This window comes from Haematobia irritans, chromosome 1, assembly GCF_050003625.1.
Source record: "Haematobia irritans isolate KBUSLIRL chromosome 1, ASM5000362v1, whole genome shotgun sequence".
NCBI lineage: Eukaryota > Metazoa > Arthropoda > Insecta > Diptera > Muscidae > Haematobia > Haematobia irritans.
The window spans coordinates 280170985-280188781 of record NC_134397.1 but is presented as its reverse complement, the minus strand read 5'-3'; the positions used below and the strand labels follow the sequence as shown (position 1 = coordinate 280188781).

Here is a 17797-nt window from a genome sequence, read left to right as displayed (position 1 = left end):
ATCCAACATTATACAAGCGAACTTGGAACAATCAAAGACATGATATTAACTTCCTGCAAATTTTGTAAAACTCGTGGGAAATATTTGGAAATATTTGCCCGGTTAGACATAGTTGCGTGCTGAGAAGTGCCCATTTTTCTCGACAAGAAAATAGTTCAAGTCTAATATGACAAAATTGTTTAATAGCCATGGGAAAATAATACCCAAATCCCAGTACCTAAAATAAAACAAACTGAATATTTTTTTTTAATTTTCTATTGTATATTTTGTTTTTGTTTCTTTTTTCCATGTTGAAATTTTTAAGCAAGTTTTTTTTTTCGTTTGTTTTTACATTACAAGCAAATTATAAAGAATTTGTTTTTGTAGCTAACATCATCGCGATCGTGATAATGACTTAATTCTAATTAACGGGTTTTTGTTAATTAATTCTGTTAATTTTCCACACAATCGTTTTTCATTTGCAGATTTTCTTTTTCCGGTCTTATATATTTTTATTTAGATTTTACGCAAAGAATTGAGATAAAGTGCAATGCTATTTTGGGTGGGAGCGTATACAATGTTTCGGTTTTATTCAAATTTTGGAAAATTTACATTTGTTAATAGCCAATTATGGCCAGCTATGGTGTTGAGGCAGGGTTTACTTAATATTTCGTTTTACTACAACTGTACGAATACGATGGTGTTTCGAAGAAAAGCCATTTTAACTTAGTAGTGTTTAAAATTAATATTTACAAATTTGCACTTAACATTCACTACGAAAAGTGACACCTAATCAATGCACATGTATATCTAAATAATTATTATGGTATTTTTGTTATTAATATCAGTAAGCATTATAATATATAATTAACTTTATTTTTTATTTGTTGTTTATCTTTTATTTTGTACAGAACTAAGCTAGAATAAAAATCTACAAGACTTCATTGATATCATTCATATTCCATGCTTACGAACACAAAGAAAACGACCTTAAAATTGAGTCGACGAAACTTTAAATTGATGTACATAAACATACAAAAAAAAAATGACATTATGTTACATTGATTAAAATTTGTTCGTAGATCGTTAATACAACGACTTGTTCGTTTTTCTATCAGTGTATAAAGAAACCCATTTTGTAGGTGTACACCTCCATCGAGCTTCTTTAGATTATTTACATGGGATTGGTATTTGTTTGTTTATTTATCACAACGTAGTTTAACATGGGCCTGACATTGGGTGATGTGGGGATTTAACACCCGGCTGCATGCGGCGCTTCAGCCCACGGTTGAAGACCATGCAATGCTGCCAGTGGAGCTCCATTAACTGGCTGCGAGGATAAGGGCGCCGATGGTGGGGGTGCAAAGCCTTTACTAATGGCCTCTGCTTGCAGGGATAACATTAGGCGATTTGCTGCTTGTCGTTCAGCTTCACGTTCTTCGGCAGTTTGGCGTCTGAAATTAACATAAACGATGGGATATGGATTAGTTTGGTTTCCGATAAAGTAAACAATGCATAAATATTATTTGTAACCCTAAATAATCGTACGATTGTTATAATACAACACTCATAAGAAGTAAATGGGTTTCCACATTATAATTCGTTTGTACTATATCCGAAATTTCAATAAAGTAGATGACTTGGACTATGTACGTATTCCGCAGAGTGTATAATCAATGTTTGGAACTACTTCGTATGTTCCGGGAGAACTAAAGTCCGCCGATATACCTTGACTAATGGAGGTCGAGTACCGGCTGTGAACAAACCTTAAGAGGGCGTTTTAAATATAACGCTAATGTTATTACGCCATTCGGACTCGGCTATTGAGCTAAACATAGAATCGAGCGGCACACATTGATAAGAGAGAAGTTCACCATTTGTGGTACAACATTGGACTGAGTAATCTAAGTGGGTTTGCTATAACGGGCTGTCTTACCAAACCTAATGCTATTACGATAGCTGTTCTTGACCACCCTTTAAAAAAAAATATCTCACTATGGTGCTGTTCAACTATAATACATTTATGTTTCTAAATAAATAATAATAATCTTAATTTTCTGGAATGGAATAACGAATATAATTTTAATGCATTTTGACCATGTAATTATTTTCTTTTGCTATTCTTCTTATTTTCTGTTTAATTGGGAAACTTTTATGGAATGTACTCAAGATGAACTGTTCAACAAAATTCACTTTATCATCATAGACATTAAAATTGTAATTGTTCTAATGGTTATTAGCCTCTGCTAAAATGGTCATCTATCAAACAAGTGGATGGAGTTAAGTGTCCTGTTATAAACGATGATTATCTTTTAAATATTACCTAATAATACCCTAAGACAAATAGAAGCAAAAAAAAAAAAAATACATCAACCCAGAGATAATGGCAAAGTGAAATGGCTTCTCCTTGTGTGGCTTCGACTGGGACAGAAGTGATTTTAATTATCATCTTAGTCCAAAGTCCCACAAGGGAGGCTTTTGAGATCAACAACCACTTCACTTGCATCTTTTTACCAATGAGGCAAGTTTTCGCAGTTAATCTCCAAGGTGTAAGATGGAACAGAATAGGAGTAGCATCTGGTTTGTAAACACTTTATGAAATTTATTATTAAAATGGTTTTCTTCTTAGATTGCCTGGCAGAAATTGTGTTTCCATAATAACCTTTTTAAGTTAAGCTATTAACACTCCTGATTGAAATTTATGATCATATAAATTTTAAAAAGGCCACAATTTATAGAATATTGTAAGTCACTTAAGCAATTGCAAATACTTTATCTAAATCACTTTTCCTCGGTTGTTGGAGGAAATTTTGGGCAAATATAGAATATTTTTACGTACAATATATAAATAAAGCAATTAATAGAAATGTGAGTTGCAAAATAAAGAATGTAATTTAGGATACAAAAGTCCAGTGTTGCAGATTGAATATTCATCTTCAACATCTTGAAGACTTCAACAAGGATTTGTTTTAATGTGGTATATATAAGTTAGCATATTTATATGATGTGAAAATCATGTACAAATATGAAAGGGAAAACTTGTTTTGAACTTATACCCCATTAAGCGAATATCCAGTTGAACGAATATCCAAAACAAATTTACGTTCGATTTTACGAAAAGTCTTTAAAACATGAGAAGATAAAGAAAAAATATACTATATATATAAAAACAAATTTCATTAATAAAAATTGAGCAATATATGGTAATTGTAAAAATGGTTTATGGGGTTTACAAATTTCTAAAAAACGGATATTTACATTTGAAACGCAACATTGAACCAGAAAATGAAGGCGACCAATTTTTGTCGGCGGAGGCTGACACACAAATCTTTCCAATGGCGGCTTGACAGCTGAGTCGATGCAAATATGTTTACTAGGCGTCGGTGAATTATCCATTAAAATATCACGTTTAGTGTACCCGAACCGCTATGAGATAAATCGTAGTACTATCAATCTTAAAATAAAATTTACGTATGAAATCTGGTGAGCATAATTTTTTGATAATTTACTTGTAACCGTAGCACATTGGGGCAAAATCGCAAAAAATGGTGTTTAATTAAACTACTTATCCGATTTTAAAAATTCTTTCACTATTACAATGCTACGTTATCACTGAGTGACATAGGCTACTCATCTTTCGGAAAAGTGGGCGGTGCCACTTCCACTATTAAAAATAGCTTTAGCGGCCATAGTAATGGACCGATTGTCATGACTGTCATGTTGTATTTTTGATCTGGTAATAGTCCTTGGCTATACTTGGTTATGATTGGGCGTGGTACCGCCCATTCAAACTTAGAATGGATATATCTCATGAACTATCAGAGGTATGAATGTGAAATATATACCAATATGTTGATCGTACAGTACGAATTACATCCAAGGTGGAATAGGGCCCCAGCAAAAAAAAAAATTGGAAGTTCTTCCAAAGGCACAACTTTAAAAGCACTTCCAGAAGATGCACTCCCATTGATGTTCTTTATTTTAACTACCCAGGAAGTTCTTTTAATTCAATTTTTTTATAATTTGATTTGTACGTACTTTTAATGGGTAATTTGAATTTTTTGTGTTTCAAATAGGTTAAAAACAGACTAAGAATTCATAAAATGGTACAAATCATTTAAATTTTGTCGAAAAAAATGCTAAATTCAATCTGAAAAAAATGTGAATTTTTGAAAATATTTGAGGTCAAACTTTTCAGACAAGCGTTAGAATCCATTAAAAATTATAAAAAAAATATAAAAATTATTTATTTGACAAAATATCAAAGTTTTTTTAATTTACATCCAAAACACTGAATTTGGATTACACCTAAAGAAGTGATGCAAATTCAGTGCAACGGCTGTTGAAATGGAGGACTTCCGTCCTATGACAAGTCCATGTTAAAATCATCGCTTCTGCGTCAATTATGCACCACTTCCGGATCCAAAAAGAATATTTTTATTGCTTTTTTGGCTACGCTTTTTTTGCTGGGGCGGTGCCACGTCCCCTTTTCTGGCTCAGTCTGATTTTTTTTTGGAAAAATTAATAAAATTTCACATAGCAATCAATTTATTTTTATTATAATAACGTTGACGAAAGGGGGATTGTTGCATCATATATGTAACTACACTCGGGACCCGATGCAGATATTAACATTGTTATAAAAATAGCTTGTTTCATCATATCTACAAAGTATGAAAAAAGTTTATACATAATTTTTTATATATATCGTTTTATATTATAAGACATATATTTCTGACCTGCTATTTTAAAATATATGCGTAAAGTTATCAAACTCCAATGCATTGCCCTCCATATAATCATCGTCGTCATCTGTTTCATGATTTGTGCCTTCTGGTGCCACGTTCGTCAAAACTGAAGGCGAAACAATTAGATCTACCACTGAATTTGGATGTTGGTGGAATTTTTTTGGCACTTTGATTTACCAAATAGGATTGGATCTTAACGAAATAGGAACCTATTTAATATGTCTCGATGGCAATCCTATCGACTACATTTGCGAGAAAAATGTTTTCTGTAGTTCTTAAAATCTTTGCTTCGGGCAACCCAGGAACCAAATTACAAGTTTTACATCTTTTCCAACACGTTTGACGTTTTCACATTTCAATACACAACACATAACGCACAATAACAAATACTCTTATGATTGTAACATACAGTTGCTAACGATATATAAAAACAACAATTATAACAAAGAAAACGAAGATAAAGCTAACAAAAGACAATAACAAGTGTTTTTTGCTTGAGTGACTATTTTCACAGTTAATTTAGTAAAAAAAAAATCGCGCAAAAACGCGCAACATTTTATTACTTAATATGAAAGCCTATGAATTATAGTTTATTAAAACATCAATATTCTAATGCCAAGTGACCCCATTCATATTTAGATATCCAAGAATATTTTGAAAATAGCCAAAATTTTGACACATTTTAAAATATTTTTTCAAAATATTTATACGCATTTTTTGTTTACAAAATGTTTGTAGGGCAATGCAAAAATACCTGAGGTTGAAGATTCCATAGTGAAAATATTACTTTTGGATTGCGAAATACTATGTATTAAGCTCCGAAATACACCGAATTTCAAAAAAACACTACTTTGCACCAATAGCTCAAAAATTACTTAATTTTAACACAATGCAGCTTGACAAGTAAACAACATATGACATTGAAATTTTCAGTAGTGATGTAGAATTTTATATACTTTAATTGGATACTAAGTATTTTTCAAAAAAAAAAAAAATATTTTTCAATTAATCTCCATTTTTTGCGATTTTGCCTCTCTGCGCGTAGTACAGAATTACTTTGGGATAAAGATAGATTTTTTTTCGCAGGAAATGGGAAAAATGTGTAGCCTTTTTCAGCTTTTAAGGAATGTATATTGATTACGAGTAATCGGCGGCTTATTCTTAGTCAACACACCCGATTTAATCGGAGGCGACTAAAATCGGTGGCGCGACTTGGCGGCTTTATTATCTACATATAACATAGAGGAACATTTGAAACCAGCTACTGGTACAATAACAATGTCCAAATATATTAGGATTGCTTCACAAAGGCGAGAAGATGTTTATAAATCCTTTGTTTACTTGAAATTATTTGTATACGCAAGGGCAAGAGATAAGTTTTGGTAAAATTCTTATTTCAGATCTATGGGATTCGATTTTGAGTTCGGGACATTATCAACTAATTTCACGTGGAGCGAATAAAATCAATCACTTAGAATGTCTTTTCCAAATTGTCTAAAATGAAATATTGTATCTTTGAAATATCGAAATCAACTTAGACTCTTTGTTTATTTTAATTAATTTTATGCAAACTCAATCTGAAGCCATACATAGTTTATGGGTTTTATGGGTGAAATAAACTTTTTCAGTTTATTTATATATTTATAGACTGAACTTTTGTTTTTTTTTTTATTTTATATCAATTTGAGCTTGGGTAAAACCCAGAAACAATCACCAAAAAAGGAAAATCTCTCTCACATTGGTGGTTTATCTTTCTTTTTTGGGTAAATGGTCGTAAAGTTATTGAATATGGACTGAGTTTATGTCCGTTTGCCTCAAGTAAACGTTCGCTGATATAAACTTAAGCACGCATACACAAGGATTTCAATGTTTGTTTTTCCAACATATGAGAGTGTGTGAGTGGCCACGCACACACACATTCCGACATGGACGCATTTAAGCCATATGCATATGAATTTAATTCATTTGTTTTGAGAGTTGTTATCCACATGCAATAATTCATGTCGAACCAAGCGTGATTAAATAATAAACTAAAAAGAAAAAAAACAACAGCAACAACAACCAATTTTCCAAATAAATTTAAAAAGAAAATCTGTACTGTATTTGTATCGACGGTGACCAGCATATATAGAACGGCAGCCAGAAGAAGTAATAAAATTGTGTGGTGTGCTGTGGTAGGGTTGAGGTAAATTTGTAAATTGAATTGCTCTTTTACCTGGGACATCCAACATTGTATGAAATTACAAAGTTTTATGGTACTTATAAATCACTGAACTTTTAATTGGCAAGAGTGAATATATATTTCAGCGCTTTGTTTATTGTTAACTTATAGGATTTCTACAAAATCCTATATCTATAGTACAATAGAATTGGAGATCAATACCACTTAGTTATGCACGCAAAAATATAATTCTTTCCTCCCAACTGAAATTTTAGACAAACAAAGTTCGTTTCTCATTTGCTTTTCACTGTAAGGAAGTGTATTTAGAAGAAAAGTATATACTTTTTGTGATAAATGTTTATTCTTTTCCAGGATGTAAAAACAATTTCATAAAGACAAACTCAAAAAAAAAAAACATTGTTTTCTTGCTAATTGCATTTTCCCTCACATCTTCCTCACATCCACGAGATTTTTAAGTTCTTAACACCTTTTCCTGTTATACTAACAATGTAGAAGAAATTATACGATTTTATAAATTTTTAAAATTTTTTTACCTTTCGCCTGGACGGAGAATCGAACCGCGGACCATGCACTTTGTAAGCCAACACACTAACCACTGAGCTATGTACCTGTTATGGTCATCAATAGATAAATATCCATATAAGTTATATTTATATAACATAGCTTGCGGCGCCCACGAACCGAATAAACAAAGTTTATTTAACAGAAACAAACATTTAGTTTGGAACCGTGGAGCAGTGGTTGCTACGTCCGACTTGCATGCCAAGGATCGTGGGTTCGATCCCTGCTTCGACCAAAGTTTTTTTTTGTTTACATATATTCCAGATATATTCGGAAGATTCCGAAAAAATGTTCAACATTGCATTGAAATATATTAAATTTTGAACTGTAAAATGTGGCTTATTGAAGACCTAAAGTCAGAAAAGAACAGTGTTTGATATAAACGAAATGGACTGTGTTGTTGTATCAAAAATAACTTTTTTTATTGAAAAAAAAATAAAAATTTTGTAACAAACGAATTTTTTTGGTGATAAAATTTAAAATTTTCGAAGCAATTCAAAAAACTCTAACAAAAGAAAAACGTTTTCGGTACACGTTTTCCAAACGTTTTTTTTTCTTTGCGTGTGCTCGTATTTCACCAATACATTTAAAACTAATAGCTAAATTAAAAAAAAAGACGAATGAACATTATTCGTTATGTTAAAAAATGAATTGATTTCTATTACAGAAAAGTTTGTTCTTTCTTAATTCGATTTGATTTTTACAGTAAACCTACAAAAAAAAAAACAAATTGTGCGTCATGACACATATATATATTCATCAAATCCCACCAAAAATTGTATGGAATAGATCCAACGCCAGGTTGACCTTAGTCAAACAAAATTTTCATGGAAAGATACACATTTGTAAGTCGAATGACATAACCAGAAGGACAAAACGACTTCATTGAAAAGTTTATCGACTTTTGGACAAGGAAAATTTTTAAATCAGAAAAATGCTTCTTCTATGCTAATCAAAATTTGCATTTGGATTTTAAGGCAAGAAATCATGACAATATTTTTATCAGTCTATATATGGGTGTTTTATTTTATGGCTCCAAAATAAACCTAGGATCCAAATTTTAGTCAAATTAAGGACCGGTTTATGCAAGGCTACATCAAAGTCTGGAACGACAGGAGCCTTATTTGGAAATATTTATTTCGGGATCCCAAGTTCTGTCAAATCGCATGAAACTGTCAGGCTGGAAAAATACTGATGCTAAATGAACTGATATTTATTGCAAAAATTTTATTTTGTTTTTTTTTTTGGTTTATTTTTAAAATTTTGTAAGTAAGAAATTTTCCCCAGCGCAACGATTTGTTCTTTATTCCAAGTATACCTGAAAAATTTTATGAACTAAATGGCAGCAAAATTTCAATTACCTACAAGTTAGTTCAATTCTAACTAAAACAGATGAAGTTTTTCGTACACTCCTCAAAAATAGTAAGAATGAACTACAGCGTGGTTAAAATGGGAATGATTTGGCGCCTAAGATTTTTTCTTTATTTTTAGTTTATTTTTTCTTTTCGATAAATATACATTTCGTAAATGGTATTTAAAAATCCAAAAAATGTCGGAAATGTTTCGTTAATTTAACGAATCTCAAAATTTGGAATAAAATTTAGTTCAATTTTGGCACGAGTTTATTTTTAAAGTAGTTTACTTTTTTCTGTGTATATTAATCTCCCTCGTTGGAAGTTGCAGCGAAATTACGGTCATTGATCGATTAAATAACTTAATGGAATCTAATTTGCATAAATATTTGTTTGGTTACAAAAATATTAAGTGTTTTTAAAATTTTTGTTTTGCCATAGTCGGAGTTGAGCACAATTCTTTACGACTTCGACTCCAGCAGGCTCCGGCTCCACAGCCCTGTCTGCGCCAAATATGTTATACGGTTCCCGTGAAAAGGTATAACATATGATCTCGAAACATTTTTGGAGTGATCATATGTTCACTTGATTTATTAATAGACTTTTTAAAGTCGACTTTGACAAAACATAGTCCCACAAATAAAAATATGAAGTAAATATGCACAGGGCAAATTTGACTATACATTGTTATTGAAAATAGAATAGAATCTAACCTAACAAATGCTCAAGTAATCGTGAATCGACCACACGCACACGCAGAGAAGGAATATGATCACCTCAAACATGTTTTAAGAGCAAAATGGTATTTTTGGGTGGTAACCATGTAACATGGTTTTCGCAACCATGTTATTTTCTCGCAAATCATGTATCTGATTACGGCAAGCAGGTTATATTTGACGAGAAAATAACATTTTAGTGACAAACATGTTACATGGTCACCATACAAAAATAACATTTTGCTCTTGAAATATGCTTGAGGTGATCATAATCCTTCTCTGCGTGTGCGTGTGGTCGATTCACGATTACTTGAGCAGTTGTTAGGTTAGATTCTATTCTATTTTCAATAACAAGGTATAGTCAAATTTTCTCTGTGCATATTTACTTTATATTTATTTTTGGGACTATTTTTTGTCAAAGTCGACTTTAAAAAGTCTGTTAATAAGTCAAGTGAACATTGTTTTGCTCATGTACTTCCTATGTAAATAAAGAAAATTGCGTGTTTTTAGCGATTTAGTATTTAAAAACTAAAATTTCTCTTAAATAGGCTTGTGTTTCGAAATAGAATGCTGCATAAATGTCATTTATATAGCTGTCACTATCTAATCCTACATCAGTGATGATACCACCATCACCATTATAGTCAGAGATGAACTTAATGAAAACCAAAATTAAATCAATTTCAGGAAATTTGATATTCATTTTCATATTCCCACATTCACATCTACAAACTCATCGCATTTATCATCGCACACATAAATGAATGCATGCATAATTAACCCAGGGTACACACACATTGCTACAAATATTCCATATATCCCACATATGTATGTACGAATAGGTCACATACATACAATTTATGTAAATGTGGCATGTATGAGAAATCTCAATGACAACATTATGAAAACTAATTTCACTAAATACTTTTGTAGCAGCAGAAACTTTTACATCATCTCTTCCCAACCCCCAGAGCGCGGAGCCATTACTGTAATCGTACTAAAAATTATGTTTAAGATAAATGGAAAACTTTTGGGGCAACAATATAACCTCCTCCACCCTCACATTGTTCTCTAGCAAGGGTAGAAATATCTATCGTCGCAGACTTGCAGACGGCTAAGCGAGATTTTCAATATGGCCTGATTCACCACCAACCACCGCCACCACCCTCCGTGATAATTGTTATGGCTCTTTTCGTTATGCTTTATGTCTCGAATGCTTTTATAGTTTTACTCTTTCTGCGCAAACTCATCTTTGGTTCATAGAGCAAAGAATGCAACGAAACGAGACCGATGTACAAGCGAGAGTGTGAGAATAAGCAACGATATAGCTGGTTGTGTGGGTTGGATGGGGAGAAGGAGGCAGTATAAATATTTAATATACTTTTCATGAGTACTTAAGACATTATGATTAACTTAAAGCTACTCTCGTTTATTTTTCCTAGGCTGTATTGGCATAGCTGTGTAGTTGAGATTATGGTGAAGAATCATAAAAATAAATAAAATATCACTGTAAATGATTTCATGTCAAATAAGGGTTGCTCTATGTTTGATTTAAATTTAAAATATAAATACATTTCCAATTAAGTGGGTTGCCAGCTATGGTGATTTGTTGTAATAACTGGATGTGAAACTGTGAATTTAGCATAAGTAAATGATCTATTTAATGTTGCCAGGTATGTGTTTGAGTCACTATGTTTTAGACACCGCAACATTGTAAAATTAGGTTTATAGTTTAATTTAGTTTTTTTTCTTTCAATGTGGGGATAATAAATAGGATTATATATTAGTCTATGATTATTTTTTTTAATGATATACCAACAATATAATTGTATTGTATACTGGCCAGAATGAATTCTAAATTGTCTCTATTGGGCAAACCTTTGATTCCAATAACTACACTTGGCAAAGTCGATCCTTGATCGACCGAAACAAGAAGAAAAACGTTTAAAAATAAAAAATGCAGTGATTAATAAATATAAAGCTTTCGAGTGTTTTACGTGATATATGTAAATAAATAATATATCGCGAAACGCATTAAAAAATAAAAGAAATATTTTTTTTGTGAATGCTTTCTACTTGGTTTACATTTTATTTGTAATAAGAAATACAATACAATTCGTTCTTTTCTGAGGAACAAACAAATTTTTCTTTCACTTAAAAAAAAATCTTTACAAACAAATAATAATATCAAAGACATTCGTTGAATAGTTTGCCATATATTCTAGTCTATTTTCTCTTACAGAAAATACTTTACATTAAATAGGAATTTCGTTTGTCTAAAATTTCGTTCCGAAGAAAAGTATTTTTTCTTTGGGTGTACACCCAAACAACATTGAACCCACCAGGAAGGAAATTTAAAATGTAATTTTAGAAAATTTTGGTTAATTTTGTAGCTCTTTCACATTGCACTTCCAAAATCCTCTTTAATTTTCAATTGTCAGAATTTCTTAAAATTGGTAAAATGTACTAATAATGCGTCCATCGTATTGCACATTTTTGCAATTTTGAGCTCCTTCAAACTATGAAGTTTCCTTTGATAAGTTGAAAAAAACAATTTTGTCTAATACATTTTCTTGGAGTTGTCGAAAATTATTAATTATTTTTTTTTTTTGAATCGGCGTGACATCTGCGTTTCTAATACAGTTTAGTTAAAATTTTCTAAAATTAATTTATTTTTTTAATTAACTAAAAATTTCTTTCCTGATTAACTAAAAATTTCTTTCCTGTTTTTGCAGTGCATATTTCGAGCCTAATTAGTATATTACGATCGCCGCTATTACAAAAATAAGTAAATATTTTTCGACAAATATTTTTTTCACTTATTAAAAAAAACTCTCGTAGCTTCAACGAAGAAATTGTCATTATAATTCCGTGAACTAAAAATAGAGTTAATTTGGCTTTAGGCATAACTTTGGTAATAAGCGCAAATCACTCAAATCCACTTTTAACCTGTGCTTTAAATTGTTAAAACTGATTAGTAGAGAATCTGATTACACTGAAAGAACAATTTCTTTTCTGAGGAACGAACATTTTTTTTGACGCCAAAAACTTTCCTTTAAAATCAATAAAAAAAGCACACAAGATATTCCCTTTTCTTATATAGTATTATCTTAGCGAACAATTCAACACGTATTTGGGACAAACGATTCAACGATTGTGCTGAACTTTATTAGTTTTTGAAGAACATTTTTAACACCAAAAGAAAGAATCCCCTGATTAAAAATCCATAAAATTATGTATTTAAAATTGTTTATTAGCTCCGAAAAACATGAGTGCATTTTGTAAGCGAAATAATCTTTTTAAAATAACTTCCAATATTGTGCATATTTGGCTCAAAACATGTATGTCGTTATCTTATTTATCCGTATTTTTCTATTAGATATTACAACTTTTCGTTGATAATTGTTTCCCCTATTTAAATGTCCTTATATTTATATCCTTATATTTTCTAAAAATTTTATGATTTACCAAGAAACCCTTTGTGGTTGAAAAAGTTATCCTTAAGATTTATAAAGGTTTTACGTATTATTATTTTTCACTTAGAAAAACAGAAGGAGGAGTGAAAAGTTTATCATATATAAAAGCCAACAAGTTAAATAAATTTTTAATTAAGCTGCTCATAGCAAATAGTGTGAGTGTATTGTGAACATAAGAGTTTCAGCACTTCCGTATGTCCTGGTCGTATCGGAAGATAAATTACCTAACACATATGGCAATTAATATGAAACTTCCTCTGAAACCGGATTTGGTAGCCAAGCAGACATAGACAAATAGATGTTTTAGTTAATTAAATTGTTAAGTATATATTGAGCATTTGCTCTTTAATTACGACTAACCAAACGACCCAAGGAAATTGGAAGTTGTGGAAAAGATTTATATTCGTGTTGTGGTATGAAGCCGACCGGAGAAGACAAATTTGTTTTTCATGGGAAATTGTTCAAATAAGAGACATTTATAACAAATAAAATAAATAAGATATATTTTGTGTTTTTTTGATTATTTTCTGCAAGTCCTGCTCCCTTTCTATTTTAAATACTAATTTTCAATGGAAGTTCAATTCAATTTATCACTGTTTGTACTTTCAATGGAAAATCAGCCATAAAGTTTAAATATTATTGTAAAAATTATTTTCATTATTTAATTCCATTTTCCATTTCAGAGTCAATTTTATTCCACTAGAACTTCATATATTTATAGGTTTTTGATTGTAAAATATTACAAATAAATGGCATGTAAGCGCTGTCTTATTTTGATAGTAATTTAATGGTTACACTTGATCATTAAAAATTAATGTTGCTGTATATTTGTGAGCTTTGTTGGTGATTAATTAAAGTTTATCATCATTATTTGGTGCTCTTGGTTGTAGTGGTTGTTAATGCTCTTGGCTTTTATAATTTTATCTTTATTGTTGTTATGAAAATGACTACATGCTATTTAATTTAATTATTGTAATGGCCTCCATATAAATCTGCAATATCTTTGTGTTTTATTACCACCGATAATTTGGTTTTTATTCAATCACTATGCTTGTGTAGAGGGGTCCGTTTTATTATTGTTTAATGTTTCTCGCTACATGTTCCTCCATTTTGTTGTTTTATTCTAACACGCAATTAATGAATATTGAGCAGAAAAAAAAATAAACGCCATGAATATTTATGAACAAATTCTTCCTAAGTAGATGAACGTATGTTTCCTTGTATTCGATAAGACAAGAAACATATGAACAAGTTCGCTTTTAATTTATACGAGCAATTTGTCGAGGTGCTTTAAGTTTTCGTCTTTGTTCTTCGGTCCAAATAAGTTCAGGGAAAGGGATGTAAAGTGTTTAGGTATTTGTCTTCATTTCTTTATTTAGAGCATTTGAAAAAATTGTAACAATAAGAGCCATCAATCATTTGCCAGGCTTGCTTAACAGACATGGACATTTAGTATTCAATTCCAACTTGTAAGACAGTCAGTGACACTTTGGAATAGCAGGGGAATAAGTATAAAATGTAGAATCCCATAAAGACTCATTACGCTAACATTTAATCCAACTTCTTATACACTACGTTCAGTATTATCTTTCCAGAAGTTGAGCAATTGAATTAACCAAGAAATAAAAAAACCTTCCTTCGATGTTTACAGAATAAATGGCAGTTACTTGTAACAGATGAAGTGTTAATTCAACCAGCCTGGTACATAGATTAAATTAGACCCATATGAATTTTATTAGCCTCAAACTTCAACCGCACGACGAGGAGATACAATTTTAATTCACCCAGACGAAATTGTTGACAAAGGAAATTTCTTATAAAGTATTTTCTTTTAGACCAAACAAACTCAAATTTATGATATGCGATTCAACGATTGTCTCTAATTCTTTTTATTTACCTTTAAAGAAAATTCTTTAGCGTCAAAAGAAAACTTTGCTTGTCTAAAACTTCGTTCTTCAGAAAAGAAAATTTTTCTTCAATGTAGGATATGAAGATTATGTTATAATTAATTTAATAATTTTAATAGTGGTCAATCTTATTAAAATATTTACCCGGAATCAAATTTTGTTTAACCAACAAAAACCAAACCAACATTTTCATGAAGATCCGTCAGAGTTAAGATAGCTAACAACTTTTAAACAGAATAAAGGACGGGTATATAATCTAGACTTTATACTGACATGTCAGTTAGGAACTTAATTGTAAGATTTTTTTTCAGTTAAAATTAAGCAAGAAAAAACATATATTAAATGTACTTTTTGTTAACTCACAGTTAAAGCCTAAAAGAGCTACATAAAATTTATTGTAAGTTCCGTAGGTTTCTACACGCAAAAAAATAATTCTTTCCTCCCAAACGAAATTTTAGACAAACAAAGTTCGTTTCTCATTTGCTTTTCGTTGAAAGGAAGTGTATTTGGAAGAAAAGTATATACTTTTTGTGATAAACGGTTATCCTTTTCCAGGATGTAAAAACAATTTCATAAAGACTAACTCAAAAAAATATTTTATACTGGCTAATTGCACTTTCCCTCACATCTTTCTCACTTCCACGATGTTTTTTAGTTCTTAGCACATTTTTCTGTAATACAAACAATGTAGAAGAAATTATACGATTTTATAAATTTTTCGCCTGGACGGAGAATCGAACTGCGGACCATGCAATTTGTAAGCCAACACACTATCCACTGAGCTATGTAGCCGTTATTGTCATCAATAGACAAATACCCATATAAGTTATATTTATATAGCATAGCTTGCGGCGCCCACGAGCAGATTAAACAAAGTTTATTTAAGAGAAAAATACATTTAGTTGGGCACCGTGGAGCAGTGGTTGCTACGTCCGACTTGCATGCCAAGGGTCGTGGGTTCGATCAATTTTTTTTACATATATTTCAGATATGGTCGGAAGATTCCGAAAAAATGTTCAACATTACATTCTACTATATTAAATGTTTACTATGAACTGTAAAATGTGTCTTATTAAGGACCAAAAGTCAGAAAAAAACAGTGTTTGATATAAACAAAATGGACTGTGTTGTTGGTTCAACAAAAAAAATTTTGTTGAAAAAATAAAAATGTTGTAACAAACGAAGTTTGTTGGTGATAAAAGTGTACACTTTTCGAAGCAATTCAAAAAACTCTAACAAAAGAAAAACATTTTCGGTACACGTTTTCCAAACGTTTTTTTTTCTTTGCGTGTACCTGCATGAAATACTGCAAAACTCAGCTCATTTCAATAGTTACAACAATTATCACAGTATAAATTCTTCATTGGGGCGAAACCATTTCACATGCAAATCAACCCCCAAAGTATTGGGACCATTTAAACAAAAGGGGATGAAATGGATGTTTTTTTCTTAATCGAATTCCATATGCAGAAAGCAATGGTTGAGTAAATAAAATAAAACGAAAAAAGAAATGGCTACACCATCATGACCATGGCTGCAATTGAGACTAGCTTAATGAGAACTATTTCGATAAGACGACAACCACATCACATTGCCATTTAGAAAAGGCCTCGCCGTTAAAGGAAATTTAGAGCCTTAATGACTCCTCGTCACTATATTTGTCCATTTGCCAAGAGAAACATTTAATCACACATCGCCATGCTATTATGGCTCAGTCGCCAAATGGCCACGACCACTAACTAAATTATGAATTCCATTTTAATTGGCCCACATTAATTTGTGTATTTTAGTGGATGATTATTTCCACAATATTTTTCATTTGGACGGTTGCCATTTGCTTCTCCATTATTTTTTGAATGAAGTTGATTTTGTCACCATGATAAGGAGGCAAATAGGAGCTACCCTCCATTTAATGATTGAGGACATGGTATATTGTTATTTAGCCGGACTCTGATGACAATGTTAACAATGGTAATTGAATTTGAATAATAATTGGTTATTGCGATTTCAATGAGCCCTTTCGAATTACTTGCATGCATACTCATACTAAAATGTTGGCAAATAACGAACATGTAAATTTAAATATTTTCATAGCAGCGAAAAGTTACAGTGAATTTCATGAAAATTTCATACACAAATGGTTTATTTTATTTCAGAGCATTTTGATTTGTAGATGCTCATAAGTTCTGCATTGGATTTTCATTTTTATATTACAATAAATACTGGGAAGATTAATACTGGGAAGCATATACCTCTTGCGAGCTTATGACATTAGTTGTCATACACTCTAAATGAGTTAATTTGGATCCAAAGATGTTGACCTTCTCTTAAAGATTGTGGTATTGATTCTGAGCCAAAATGTGGCTTCTTTGAAATAAAGGCATTTATAGGAACCTATCTAGTTTTAAATCTAAGATAAATGAAATTAGAGTAGGATACAGATTATAACAGATACTGCAAAATACAAAATATTGTCTTAATTCCAAAAAAAAAGTTCATTAAAGTACAAAAGTATCAATATAAGTCGTAGCCTATATTTGAATTGCTTTTATCTTAAATCTAGTAAATTTAAAGACGACTTCTTTAAATCAAGAATGCTTTTCTTAATGTTAATTTCCTTAGTTCAAAGACCTGCGACTTTAACGGAGAGACGCGAAATTCCAAGATTCGTGTCCTAAACTTAATGAAAAAATTTTTCTTACAAAGAATATAAACTTTCTTTTAATAAAAACTTCATTATTTTAAAGAAAATTGTCCTTAACATAAATTTAGGTTGCACAATCTTTCATATTAGGTCAATATTTTTTCAGTGTAGCTGTCTATATTTTAAGTTAAAATGTTAATTGTAACTTAATAATGAATCAATGAATAAATAT

The 17797-nt window shown here is 31.0% G+C and overlaps 1 protein-coding gene across 1 annotated transcript in view; it reads right to left on the bottom strand.

Annotated features, from left to right (window-relative positions):
* Positions 1–245: 245 nt before the first annotated feature.
* The window catches only part of C15 (homeobox protein C15), a 46697-nt gene continuing 29145 nt past the window's right edge, over positions 246–17797 (bottom strand). The window contains exon 4 of the mRNA XM_075297510.1: positions 246–1433. Within this exon, the coding sequence (XP_075153625.1) occupies positions 1232–1433 (202 nt within the window). The 3' untranslated portion in view covers positions 246–1231. The remainder of the gene's footprint in view (positions 1434–17797) is intronic.